Source organism: Gopherus flavomarginatus, chromosome 3 (assembly GCF_025201925.1).
Source record: "Gopherus flavomarginatus isolate rGopFla2 chromosome 3, rGopFla2.mat.asm, whole genome shotgun sequence".
Taxonomy (NCBI): Eukaryota; Metazoa; Chordata; order Testudines; family Testudinidae; genus Gopherus; species Gopherus flavomarginatus.
The window spans coordinates 187,316,072-187,329,725 of NC_066619.1; the positions used below are offsets into that span (position 1 = coordinate 187,316,072).

Below are 13,654 nucleotides of genomic sequence, written 5' to 3' on the forward strand. Positions count from 1 at the left end.
TTCACTGGGTCCTACCTCTAAGTCAGAAATCACACTGGTTGCCTTTGGAAAAGGTAGTTCTAGGAGTGAAAAGGGATCCTCTGACATCCACTTGGACATTAGTCGTTGTGCCTCAGTACTGGCTTCTTCAGTTAGTCAGAAATAACCTGGTACCGATGCCTTGGCTGTGGTGCACCATGATACACATCTTTGGTACCAGTGCCTTCTATTTGCTTGCCTACAATCTTAGCTTACTTGGGGCTGAATCCTTATGTCAATGGACCTTGTGGTTTCTTTGGTACCAGACTTGCAGCTCTAGTATCTCCTCTAGTACTGGCTGCCACCCCTACTTCAGTACTAAGCACATCAACAGTACTTATTAGCATGCAGTGTGAATTTGCTCCTATCACTCCAGGTGAGACTGCTACACCCTTATAAGAGAAGCACTTCTCCACTAGCTCAGATAATGGCAGGAAGGAGTCACCAATAAATTTCCTGATGTCTAAGTATTCTGATCCATATGCCTAAGAGAGAGTGTCTAAGGCTCATTTTTATTAGCCCAGGTATAGGAACTCTCAGCAGGATACTGGCTCATGGACCTGTGCTTCATATACACATCAGTACCCCCTGAGCTCATTGGGCATAATGGGGATTACAACTGGCCAGAAGACTAGCTTCTGCATCCCAGCCCAGAACTAGATCTTCTTTCCCTACAAGACTGAAGGGAGCATTAATCAGCTCCAGCTGTGCTGACTGACCAAGATGATCAGTGTTCTGATGAAAATTTGCAAGTGGATCCCAGAACCTCTCTTCTCGTTATTTCATGATGAAGCTGTGGTAACTCCAGTGTCTACCTCAGACCCCCCATGACTTCAAAACTTTCCAGTGCCTGCTGTGCAGGATGACAGATCCACTGGAAATTCCAGTGGAAGTTGTCAGGAGAAGTCTCCCAAGTTCCTGGACATCTTACACACCTTCATGCCTGGAACTCTTGCAGTGCCCATAAATGAAGAGACCATTCGAGTCCAACAGATTGCTTTAGCAGACCCCCAACTTCCCTAGCTCTGACAGAGAGCAGATTGCTGCTACCAGGTGCTTTTCATCAGGCTTTGAACTATTTTATATGCACCCTGTACATGGGTTGTTGGTTGCAGCAGTGCCTGATGAGAAAACCAGACACTGTGGTCAACAGAAATCTACACTCTGAGGCAAAGAATGCTATAACTTTTTTTTTTTTTTGGTTGTAAAATTTATTCATCAAGTCCAGCAAATGAGAATCCCCAGTTAGCAGGCCTTATTGGCAAAATATGATTTACTTGAACTGGGAATCAAACTTCAAATTTGCTGACAAAATTCCACAGGAGAACAGAGGCCTGGAAATCTGTGGTTGTGTTTTTCTTTTTTAATAGAACTAGAAGGGACCTTGAAGGTCATAGAGTCCAGTCTCCTGCCTTCACTAGCAGGACCAAGTACTGATTTTGCCCCAGATCCCTAAATGGCCCCCTCAAGGATTGAACTCACAATGCTGGGTTTAGCAGGCTAATGCTCAAACCACTGAGCTATCCCTGCCCCTTGTTGTGGAGGAACAACTTGTAGCACACATCTCCAAGTGGCTGGTCGATGCTGCATACATGACATCCAGTTCCATGGCCTCTTTGATTGCCCTGATAAGATCCTCTTGGCTTCAGTTGTCTGGAATCCCTAAAGGGGATGCGTGTAACAGTAGAGGCTGTACCATTTGAAAGGTGCAAATGCTTCAGTGCAAAGACTAATGAGCCTTTTCATTCCCAAAAGGACTCTTGAGCGATGCTGAGATCTCTAGGAGTTTGTGCTCTTTTTATCAAAAAGAAAGCAATTTAGGCCTTAATCCTGTCAAAGTCAACCCTATTATGCACAGTATAGACAGTCTGAACTTCCCTCAAAATGCCAGCACTCCCAAAGGAGAGAATCTTCTACCTCTACTACATTTTTCCCACCAAGCTCTGTCTTCATCAAGGCAGCAAATATGACTTCTTGGTCAGGAGAAAAGTGTAACCTATACTGGATCCCTTTTCCACCCTTCCCCCCCATCCTCCTTTTGGGAAATGTTAATTTTATTTTTGTGGGGCCTGGTACACCATCACCACAGACGTCTGGGCCCTAAAAACTGTAGAGATGAGATACTCCATCCAATCCCAAACCCTCTCTATCCAATTTCCCCAGCACTTTCTCAGGGATCCCGTTTATGAGTATGCTACTTTAAGAAGTTCAGTCACTTCTGAATCTTGGAGCAGTGGACGATGGGCAAGGAGGGTTTATTTCCATTATTTTATAATTTCTAAGAAAAAGGGAGCAGGCAGGCACTCTGTTCTGGACTTCTGAGACCGCTGAACACCTTTGCATGCAGGCTGAAGTTCAGGTTGGTAACTCTGGCCTCAGCAATTCCAACCATAGATTGACAGGACTGGCATTCAGCTCTTTAACCAGACTCTTATTTTCATAAAGCAGTCTATCTTGCCAACAGGCAATATTGAAGGTTCCAGGTGGACTATTCCCACTAGTAATGCAGAATCCTGCCATTTGATCTGTTGACAGGGTATTTATAAAATGTGCAGAAGTAGTGGCAGTTTACCTGAGAAGACCAGGAGTCCAGATTTACCCATACTTAGATGATTGGCTCATTAATGTGAATGCTCTACAGTAGGTGACCAGTTTCACACAGCAGACAAGAGGTGGTCAGGAAAATTGTGATGAAACATTTTTCTTTGGAATTTGCAGAGTTGTCAATTGAACCATTCCAGCAATAGTTTCAATTTTAATGACCTTCTCATGGACTCCATGCAGGGCTTCCTGGCTCGCCACCTTCCCTCCAAGATGGCTGCCAAGGGCCATGAACTCCCAAGATTACCAACAGTGATAGCTGCTAGGAAACTAGGAACCTTGGAAACTGGACTTGGACTGGAATTGACAATTTTTGTCAGATTGATCTGCCCATCACTGAATAGCGGTCATGAAATTTACTAGATGTTTGTTGTCAAGTTAATAAGAGTCTGGTCAGATTCATGACTGCTATTCAGTGGTGTGCAGCTGTGAAACTGACAGTCATGTTAGTTTCGGTCATGGGCTGTCAGGTCTTCCAGGGTCTTTGGCTCTGTGGCTGCCTACCAGGTTGGCAACTAGGGATCAAGGGGAGCACACTTTGGGAAATAGATTTTATTGCTTCTGAAACACAACGTTGCAGGATTTCAGCTTTGGATAATTTGCACTTTTGTTTTTCTTTCCATTTTGGGATGAAAAATATTTCTGAAAATTCAAATTTTCAGAGAACTAAATTTTTTTTCAGTTTTTTGAGTCAGCTCTGCTGCATATTCTACAACTTTTCACCTCTCTAGGGCTCAAGGTAATTGAAGAGAAATCAGTGCTAATTCCTATGTTAAGGATACAATTTATAGGGGCAGTTCTGAACTCCACTACAGCAATGGCCCATCTGCCCCAGAAAGATGGCAAGCCATAGCAGATCTTGTCAGCCACCTACAAGTTCATTCTCTGATATCTGTGAAATTTGCCTCAGACTTCTAGGACACATGGGATCCTGTTTACACATAACTCAGCATGCCTGACTTCACATTTGGTGTATGGAAGAGTGGCTAACGTCTGTGTATCAACCAAACAGATATCACCTATACATGAGGGTTCAGGTCTTCCCAGAAGTCTTGTCATTAATTTGGTGGAAGGACCTTCTAGAAGTTTGTAAGGGAGTGCCCTTCTCTCCACCATTGCCATCAGAAACTTTGACAGATGCTTATTGGGTGGAGAGCCCACTTAAACATATCTTCAAACATTAGACTTGTGGATACATCTACACAGCAGCTGGGATATGTAATTCCCATCTCGGGTAGACATCTTCACTAGCTCTGCTCCTAAAACTAACCACCCAACTACAATCAAAGCCAGCCTCCTGGAAACATACTCAGGTGGCTAGCTGAAGCCACCACCTTTGCCGTTGCAATCAACTACTATTTTTAGGCACTAGCTAGTTCATACATGTCTACTTGAGTTGGGAATCCCACCTCCCAGCTACTGTGCAGATGTACCCTTACTGCTAAGGGCCATTTATCGAGTGTGCACAGTATTCCACCAAATTCTTAAGAGTTTATTCAAATCATGGTGAACAATACCACAGCAATGTTTATATGAACAAGCAAAGGGTCTCACCCAAAGTTCTTGCTGAACATAGTGTCTGATTTCCATCTTATCAAAGTAATACCTCTGCCTGTCTTTTTTCCAAAGCCACATTCCAACAAAAGGGAAGCTAAACTTCAAATCTTAGACATACTTAGGGTACTTTCCTTCCAACTTGATAGGCCTAAGCCATTTAGGGTATCACCTAGGTTATTAGTCTGACCTCTGTCTCTCTCTTCATAAATTACTATCAGTGCTGGGGCTTTGTCATTTTATTTCCACGTGCATTAAGTTGTGCTATAAGAGACTCACCTTTGAGGGTTACATATCCTTCCCTCCTCCACTGTTATGGAATTCTGTAACACCTGGTTTCTGTGGTGGCGAACGAATTGAGAGATGGTTGGGGACACCCTACCATTTACACCCTTAGGTTGGAAGTACAAGGATATTGAGGGTGCAGTCACAGTCCCAACAGATTCTGCTGGCCAAAATAATCTGAACTTGAATGCCTCGGACACGTGTGCACCAACAATTGAAAATATATAGACAACACATCTCAAAGAATCACAGTTACTGTTAGGTAAATGTGATTCTTCCTGGTATAGTAGCCATACACCACTCAGAGTTCTGTATTACACCCATGCCTCTTTTGATTGTAAGCGCTCTATGGCAGGGACTTCAGTACTTTTTTACACATCTGATTATTGTAGAGTGGTCTGATTAATGTAAAGGTGAAGGATGGAGCTTTGCGGGAGGTATGTTTTTCTAATGAAAAATGCAGTAAAATTGTCAGACAAGAAATATGGTTATGGATATTCTTGTCTGATGTGTCCTATAGAATTTGTAACAGCTTCTAAGTCAACACTGGCCAGAATAAAGTTTGGGAATCTTAACTTTAACATATATAGATTTAGCTATTTTCTGCATCTTTCCTTAGTTCTACTGCCTTGGACTTTGATGATCACTTCAGAATAAATTCTTTGGATTTTTTTTTTATTATTTTGGGAATTCTTATTTGCACTGTAATTTCAGGGTGTGTTGAGCAAAGCAGTGAACTGGAGAGAGCTAGAGAAACAGTACTATACACAAACTGTTTATGAAGAAGAAATCATTCAAATGCTTGAGTATTGTGGAGTAAGTACAGTTTGTTTTCGCTATTAGCTTTATGTAAAATATAGTTTACATACAAAATCTGATCAAATACATAGTGTCATGTCTAGATACTTTCAGCAGACATTCATTATACATGTTAACATTAATGGTTTCTTACACTTTTTATTTAGTTTAACAAATATTTGATGCAGAAGTACCCTTTACTTAAGAAAATATTAATACCTCCTAGTGTCATGCAATATATTTTTATAAGTGTTGAACTCTCTTTAGATTACTGTTCATGACTAGCTATGACAGACACCAGTTTACTTTAGTTCTCAAAATAAAGGTACATCAAGCACGTCTATTAATTTATCATATCTCCCTGTCTAATCAAAAAAAAAAATCTTGAGTGCCAGAAAATTTAAAAAATTAATAACTTTCAGAATGTTCTTTGAAATGTTAATTTTTGTAAGGGTGAGGAATCAAAGCATTGAAAACCAAATTCCCAAATGCCAGAAAACTAGCCATATAGCTTTGAATAGTGTATTGAAGTGCCAAATAAGGAAATGACTTACTGTTGAATCAATTATCTTGCTTATTCTTTTGTTGAAATATTTATACATACTTCAGCAATGAAAAAGACATGACCAGGTGTAAGTATATGATTTATTATGAAATAATTGTTTACCCTAAGAAGAAAATATCTTGTGACAGTGTAGTGGGGTAAAATTCTTCCTATATGAACACTGTTATGGCCGGATTTTTAATGTGTTGCAATTGCAATTTTGTAGTATTGGCCTAGATTCTTTTAATTATTTTAGTAATCTAACCTTATTCTCTAAAGATACCATCTGTGCAGGTTTCTCAGACCTGGTTCTGATAAGAGTGGGATTGGTAGAACTCCTTTGGTTCTGCAGGATTTTTACTGTGATGACAATGGCAATGGGTAAAAATTTAACCCAGGTATTTTTACGGTTGTCTCATCACCCTTTACCAAAAATGCTGCCCTGTGAATGTTTTAGTTCTTTTTTGACCCATTGTTAACAACTGGAGACCATTGAATGACAGTCACTTCAGCTCTTCACTAGATCCCAACAAGAAATTGTTGGGTGCCCTTTGCTTGTTGCAACCTTGTCTTCTAACCATTTCTGGTATAGTGAGGACACTTAGTTTCAGACCTTTCCTGTGCGCTTTAGTGTTTGCTTTTTCTTAGTGCTTTGGCACCTCCCTTGGAACTGAGGCACAACTACTTTAGTGCCTTGCTTTGACATCTGCTTGTTCTTCTGGCAACACCTCAGCAATGCTAAGGTATTAACAGGAGCAGAGGAACTGTCAGCTGGCTGTTTGCTGACAATCATTGTACACTGAACTCAGATTTGAGGATATCTTCCTAATATCCACAGGCAAATGGATTTTTCAAGTTCTGACTATAGCCTTTTCCCAAAGTAAATTTGGATGTCTGCTCTCTCCCCAGCCTCAACAGTTATGGTCAATAAATTGTTTACTGGTACCTGACTTTCTTCTAGTCTTTGAATAAATAGCTATTAGTATTACTATTTCTTCCCTAGCAAATTCAATGCTATTTTGCAGAAGAGCATTTCTGAAAAGCTGACCACTTGAGTTCTTTTCCAAGAAACTGAAGTACAGTGTTTTTATACAGAAATAACATAAACATGGAAGCATAATACAGAATTATAAATCAGATGTCCAGCTATAGCTCTGCTCTAGTAATATCTGCAACGTTGTAATATGCTCAGAAATATGAGGGAAAGCTTAATAGAAGAAACAAAATTGGAAAAAATTAGAAGTTGCATAGAAATTTTCAGGTAGTTTCCCCATGTATAATGTTTCCCAATATATACTTGCTTTACTCGTCAAAAGACAGTTAACACCACTTGTGATGGGATTGAATGGTTCATAGGATTCTTAACAGAATAAGGATACTCCTTTTTTTAATTACTTGTTTGAGACTAGATCAGTTCAGTAATAACCAAAAGTAATTTGCATCTGACGTGATACTGTGTTTTAGTTCCATTTCCTAATGGACAGACAGCTGTATTATAGGAACCACGACCATAATTGAGTACTTACTGCTACATGATTGTCTGCTTAGGACAGGCCCAAAACTAGGATATAAGGTGGTGATATGGGTCAGGATTTAGATCAGGGGTCGGCAACCTCTGGCACGCAGCTCACCAGGGTAAGCACCCCAGTGGGCCCAGGCAGTTTGTTTACCTGCTGCGTTGGCAGGTTCGGCTGATCGCAGCTCCCACTGGCCACGGTTCACCGTCCCAGGCCAATGGGGGTGGCGGGAAGCACCGCGGGCCGAGGGATGTGCTGGCCGCGGCATGTAAACAAACTGGCCGGGCCCGCCAGGGTGCCCACCCTGGTGAGCCACGTGCCAAAGGTTGACGACCCCTGATTTAGATCATTGACCAAGCTTTATGCCAAAGTTTGAACTTTGTGCACCTAGCACTGTCTGGCTCATACCAGAGCTTGTACTCTTCTCTCTGTCATGAGCACTGAATTCTCTCACCTTTTTTTAATCAAGTTGACCAAAAAATGTGAAAAACCCTTAATAAAAGGCCTGTATTTCTGTTTAGACAGACTCTTTCAAGATGGGACAAGACTTTGTTAAAAATTCCCCCAACAGTGTGGACAGTCTGAACAACCTAGCTCTGACTTCCAGAATGTTGAATCTGGATACCACAAGCAAAATTCTGTCTACAGAAGCCATTCACTGCCTTAGCACTAGTAAAAGTACTCTAAGTGCCTCATCAGAAAGACTCTTACTGCAAGATGCTCCTAAAATGCAGTGTATAAATCAAACATTTTCAACCAGCAGCAGTAGCAATAAGAACTTCACCAGCCTGCAGGAGCACCTGATAAGTGAAGAAAGGAAAAGGGACACTTTACAGAGAGAATCACTAAGGTTCATGAAAGGAGTTATGGATGAATGTACCCATGTAGCTAATTTCTCAGGTACTTATTTATTTTAATGTGGGGATTGGGATAATTGTCTAGAATAACCTTTTATCTGTGCAGTAATTTTGTATTCATACTGTTTTCTCAAAAAGCTTGTATATTGAGTTAGAAAGTGTGTCGTGGCTGTCTATACAGAATGGACATGTCTTTTAAAAATATGTATATCAGACTTATATCTGATATGGATCATCTAGTTTCAGAGGAACCTCCTTTTTGACAAATACCCTGGTAGTTCAAAACCACTTGCTTAGCTATGTCAATCTAGAGCACGGGGTGGGCAAACTTTTTGGCCCGGAGGCCACATCTGAGTGGGGAAATTTCATGCAGGGCCATGAATGTAGGGTTGGGGTATGGGTGTGAGTATGGGGTGTGGGAGGGGGTGGGAGTTTATGAGGGGGCTCAGGGAAGGGGGTTTGGGTGCAGGAGGGGGTGTGGAGTACGGGAGGGGGCTCAGAGCAGGGTGTTGGGGTGCAGGAGGGGTGTGGGGTGCAGCAGGGAGTTAGGGTACTGGAGGCATTCAGGTTGTGGACTCTGGTCCGGTGTCGCTTACCTGGAGCGGCTCCGGGGCATCAGCGGCATGCACTGGGGCCAGGGCAGGCTGCCTACCTGCCTGCCCTGGGCGCAGGCCACTCCCAGAAGCGACCAGCACTACACCTCTGCGGCCTCTGGGGGAGGGGGAGCAGAGGGCTCAGTGCGCTGCCCTCGTTTGTGGGTATCTCCCCCAAAGCCCCCATTGGCCGCGGTTCCCCATTCCCAGTGCCTGCAGGCGAGGGCAGCATGCGGAGCCCTCTACCGCTCCCCAACCCCACCCCACACCACCCCAGCAATCCTATGGGCCAGATCCAATAGTTTGCCCACCCTGGATCTAGAGATATGCATAGAGGGATGCTTCAGGAGCTCCACCAATTCTCTAAGTCCGGTTTCAACTTGTGTGTGTTTTTCTTTTTCTCTTAAGTAGTATGTTGGTATATTACACAAAATGTGATTATATCTAGCAAGTGCCTATAACATGAGCTCGTCTGCTTCAGGTACTGCTGAGGCCCTTTTTTAAGTGGGAAAAGATATTTCCTAATCCTCTGCTTGTCTATGCAAGCATGCAAATCCATGGTATATGATTTATTACATATTTAAAGGGATGTCTGAATTTTTCTAGGAGTCCATTTTGAAATATGTTTAGCATATCACTGTTTACCACTGTTATAAAACCACAGGTTGTCTTTAGAGGTAAAGAGATGGCTGTTCTGAATAGTGCCTTATTCCCTGTTTGTCATCAGATTACCCCATAATTAGCACCATAGGTGCTGGAACTAGGGGTTATGGGGGTGCTGCGGCATTATATGTAGGGTTTACAGTTTGGTTCAGTGGCTCTCAGCACCCCCACTATACAAATTGTTCCAGCACCCCTGATTAGCACTGAACCTATGGAAGTTATCCATAATTAAAATTACAGCTGAATTACATTATAAAATTGATTTTTGCCCTCACCTCTCATCTCAAAGACCCCCTCTACCCCTACCCCCCCAATGTGATATTGAACTCATATTGCTGGGCTATGTCTGTCTGAAATGAAGCTGTTTTGCAAAATTTGATGTTACTTGGATAATGAATTCCTGACTTGCAGTACCCCAAAAAGAGAGGTTTATGAGAGTTCAAAAAATCTTCTAACTTTTTTACCATCTTGTAACAAACACAGAAGGTCAAGGAGAAATAAAATTTTGTTCACTGACTCCCCCAGCAGGGATCTAGTGCCCAGGATCAAAATATAGTTATGTAATATATCTTTTATTTTGCAACTACACTACAGAATATATGCTCCATTGAGTTTAATACACTGCATCCAAGGATGGCTGGAGACCTAAACTTTCATTTAAAGAGTTTCTCGTCGTTTTTCATGCAGAGAGCTCAAAGTGTAACCTGATCATTAGGGAGACTTGCCAATGAAAACAAGAGATGCCCCGCAACTCATGTGGGCTTTTCCTACTAGCTACATTACAGTAGCTTCATAAGTTACTGAGGAATACTGATTTGGGAGTAGAAAACAGTTTAATCAGAAAAAGTGAGCATTTACTGGAAAAATTCAGGTTTTTTCTTTTTTTTTCTGCTCAGTTCCAGTTGATCCAAGTCTAATCATAGTTGTTCAAGCCAAGGAGGATGCGTATGTTCCACGAACTGGAGTGCGCAGCCTTCAAGATATCTGGCCAGGATGTGAAATCAGGTATCTGGGTGGAGGTCATGTCAGTGCCTACCTCTTCAAACAAGGACTCTTCAGGTGAGAAGTTATGTATAAACAGGGAAGCAAAAATAGGGTTGTGATCTTTCCCTAATACCACATTTTTGAGGGAATTAAGTTTTCTATATTGGCATGTCATTCTTCTTTTTAAAAAACAAAAAACAACTTGTATTACTCTTCATTTAGTCCACTCATTGATTGAACACTATAATTTATTTCCTAGCCAGTGTATGTTCAGCAGGCACCAATTGCCCTACATATATTTTTGCAAGTGTTGTGTTTGTTAGAATGAAAAGTAGGTGAAGTCGAAATTTAAGATATTAGCTTACCTGTCAGACATGTTGCTGTAACTCCAGACTTGACATTGCATCTCAACCTTCTGAAATGTTATTTATATAAATACAATTCTAAAATCTTAATAAGTTACAATAATATAACACTCCTGATCTACTAAATTCCGTGGAGATGCAGGGATTAATGAGGACTGAATAGCCCATTTGAAGGACTCCAAACAAAAGAAGAAAAGATAAACATACCAAGGTTCAGGATCAATATCTGTGTAAAATTAGCACAGTTTTTGAAAATGTTGCAATAAATAGAAAATACAGAAGAGAGATCTTTGTGTGATCAGAATTTCTTGAGAGTTGGGTACAAAAGGCTCTGATCCAACAAAGCATGTGCTTAACTTTAAGCATCAACTGCTCACATAGATGTTTTGCTGTATTGGAGGCCAAAGAGACAGGGGAAGTGATGTGAGAGGGAAATAATTCCTAGTACCAAATTAGAGTTGAAGAAAACTGTTTATTTTTTTAAAGCGTGGCCATGTGGACACAATCCTCTCCTAATATCATCTTTGGTTTGATCAGGTGGTCTGGAGAGCTGTTCCCATCAGTCTAAATCATTTCTGAAATGTGACACTGGAGAGCATTAGACTCTGTACTTGCAGTGCATATATAATAGTTTAGAATGATTGGCATTCTGTATATGAATTTAAAGGTATTTCCCGCAGTATTAGAGCCTTCACTGTTGCTGCCTCCCTCTCCTTTTTGCAGTGTTTACATTGTCAATGAAATCTTTCTAAGTTTGGGGTAAGGTTGATTGGATATTTATGGGCAGCCCTCCTATGAAAAATGTTTCCTCCTTTCTCTGGCTTCCTTTTGTTCAATGTGTGATATATTAATGTGTTAAATAAGTCATGTTGTTTGTTTACAGTTGTAGCCATGTTGGTTCCAGGATAGTAGAAAGACATTGGATCAACTCCTGTTGGTGAAAGAGACCAGCTTTCAAGCTCACACAGACATGAAGAAGAGCTCAAAAGCTTCTCTTTCATCAACAGAAGTTGATCCAATAAAAGATATCTCACCCACCATGTCTATCTCATCGTTTGTCTCAAACGTGTGGACCACTTACCCGATTTCTCTTTGAGACATTCCAGTTCCCATACTTCAAGCAATTGCAATGTAGGGCCCCATTAATATTTGTTTACCAACTTCTTTGCTTTTGAGGAATTCAGATTTTACACAAATCCTGTATTTCTAGCTGACCAAGTGAAATTCCTCACATTTGGGAAGCTTTAGGAACTCTTATTTAAAATGTTGTTTTTGCCTCACTTAAACTTTTGAGTTAAGCCTATTTACATATTTAATCCTTGGCTAATCAGATTGCCATTTATGTTAATAGATTTACTAATGTGGAACCCTGTGCATGTTGGTTTTAGACTACTTGTTTGTTTCACATAGATAACTGAACAGCTCTTGGTGAGGATTCTGACACTTACTGACCTTTGCTGCATTTGAACCAATATCCTTGAAATGTGTATTATGCCATTTTTAATCCCCCTTGAGTCATTCAGCCCCATAACAAGTAAATATTAACCTTCCAAAAGTAAGAAGATGGAGGGCACTGAACCTGTGCCTCATTTCAACTGCTTTGTAGTGGTGCAAAGAAGCCCTAAATCCAGTTTTTGGAAACTCTTGTCCTGTGTGTGTGGATGTCTTAGAAGCTACCACACCATGTTCTCCTGCCATGTGGGGTCTGGCTTGGCTCCCTAAGCCAAGCAGATTCCCAGTTGTTGTAGGGGGTCATTGGGACATTTGGCAGCTGGTGCAGATTAGAGCTTGGGGTTGGACAGACATAATGGTGGTGAATCAGGGAAATTAAGAGCTCTCGCCCTCCTCAGGTGTACCAAGCACTTCTATGACCCCATTTTTACAAAGGGGGGCGGGGAGGGGGGAGTAAGCAGCCTCCATCTACCTGTGCCCAAATTATACTAGTAGCCTGTAATTCTTTCTCTCCATATTCTCTCTTTTAGGCAAGCCATTTATGATGCATTTGAACGCTTTCTCCAAAAATATGCTGTTTAATGGTCTTCAATATTAATTTGCTCAATGTGGTCTTATGTGAGCTTTCCATGTATGGAATTGCATATTGGCATACTTTGAAAAGCCAGCCAGTTACACCAATACTGAATGGATGGACACCAACACTGAATGTCACACCCAGCAATTATCAATATTGGCAAAGCATTAATAATAGTAGTTTCAGTTCAACCAAATGCCCATCTAAGACATATCTGCATTAATTTGAACCATGAAAATTTTGGCAACATTTAACGTATAAGGGATTTTATGTACGTCATATCATCTACTATTTTATCACTTCAAATATGACATTCTGTTCTGAATAGTTTGCATATCAGCTGTAAAGAGACCAATATAATGCCAACTGAACTGTTCAAATCTATCCTTTAGGATTTTAACACTTCTTCTATATTTAATGCATTGCTATTTTTTCCTGTTACCAATTTTTTTCCTGCCCACGTTTTGCCCACTTTTTCGTGTGCTGTTGCTGAAGATTTGCTTTTTAAAAATGGCTCTTCCTGCAAGCCCAACTTCATGTGTTTCATTGCCATTGTTTGCGATTGTCCCAAATTCACCATCGTGACTTAAAACTGCGGGAATAAATAAGAGAAGATGGACAGCAATAGGAATAGAAAAGTCTCTCTCAAAAAAGTGTTATCTAGGAAAAAAGTAAATAAAGGCATATTTTATTGACATGTTTGAAAGTTTTCTCTATTGTAGAAGTCCTTTTTTATTTAAAAACTAACACGTAGATCATTCACAGTAACTGCATAGATGTTCACAGCTGAAAAGAGAGTAACTGAAAACAGAGCACCCAGTAATTGATTTTTACATGTTGTATAAT

At 40.9% G+C, this 13,654-nt stretch overlaps 1 protein-coding gene across 6 annotated transcripts in view; it reads left to right on the forward strand.

Annotated features, from left to right (window-relative positions):
• The window catches only part of ABHD18 (abhydrolase domain containing 18), a 56,383-nt gene extending 42,880 nt beyond the window's left edge, over window positions 1-13,503 (forward strand). For all 6 annotated transcript variants that reach the window (XM_050946630.1, XM_050946626.1, XM_050946624.1 and 3 more), the window contains 4 exons: window positions 5,173-5,274; window positions 7,839-8,217; window positions 10,327-10,489; window positions 12,762-13,503. In XM_050946630.1, the coding sequence (XP_050802587.1) occupies window positions 5,173-5,274; window positions 7,839-8,217; window positions 10,327-10,489; window positions 12,762-12,813 (696 nt within the window). In that variant the 3' untranslated portion in view covers window positions 12,814-13,503. The remainder of the gene's footprint in view (window positions 1-5,172; window positions 5,275-7,838; window positions 8,218-10,326; window positions 10,490-12,761) is intronic.
• The last annotated feature ends 151 nt before the right edge of the window (window positions 13,504-13,654 follow it).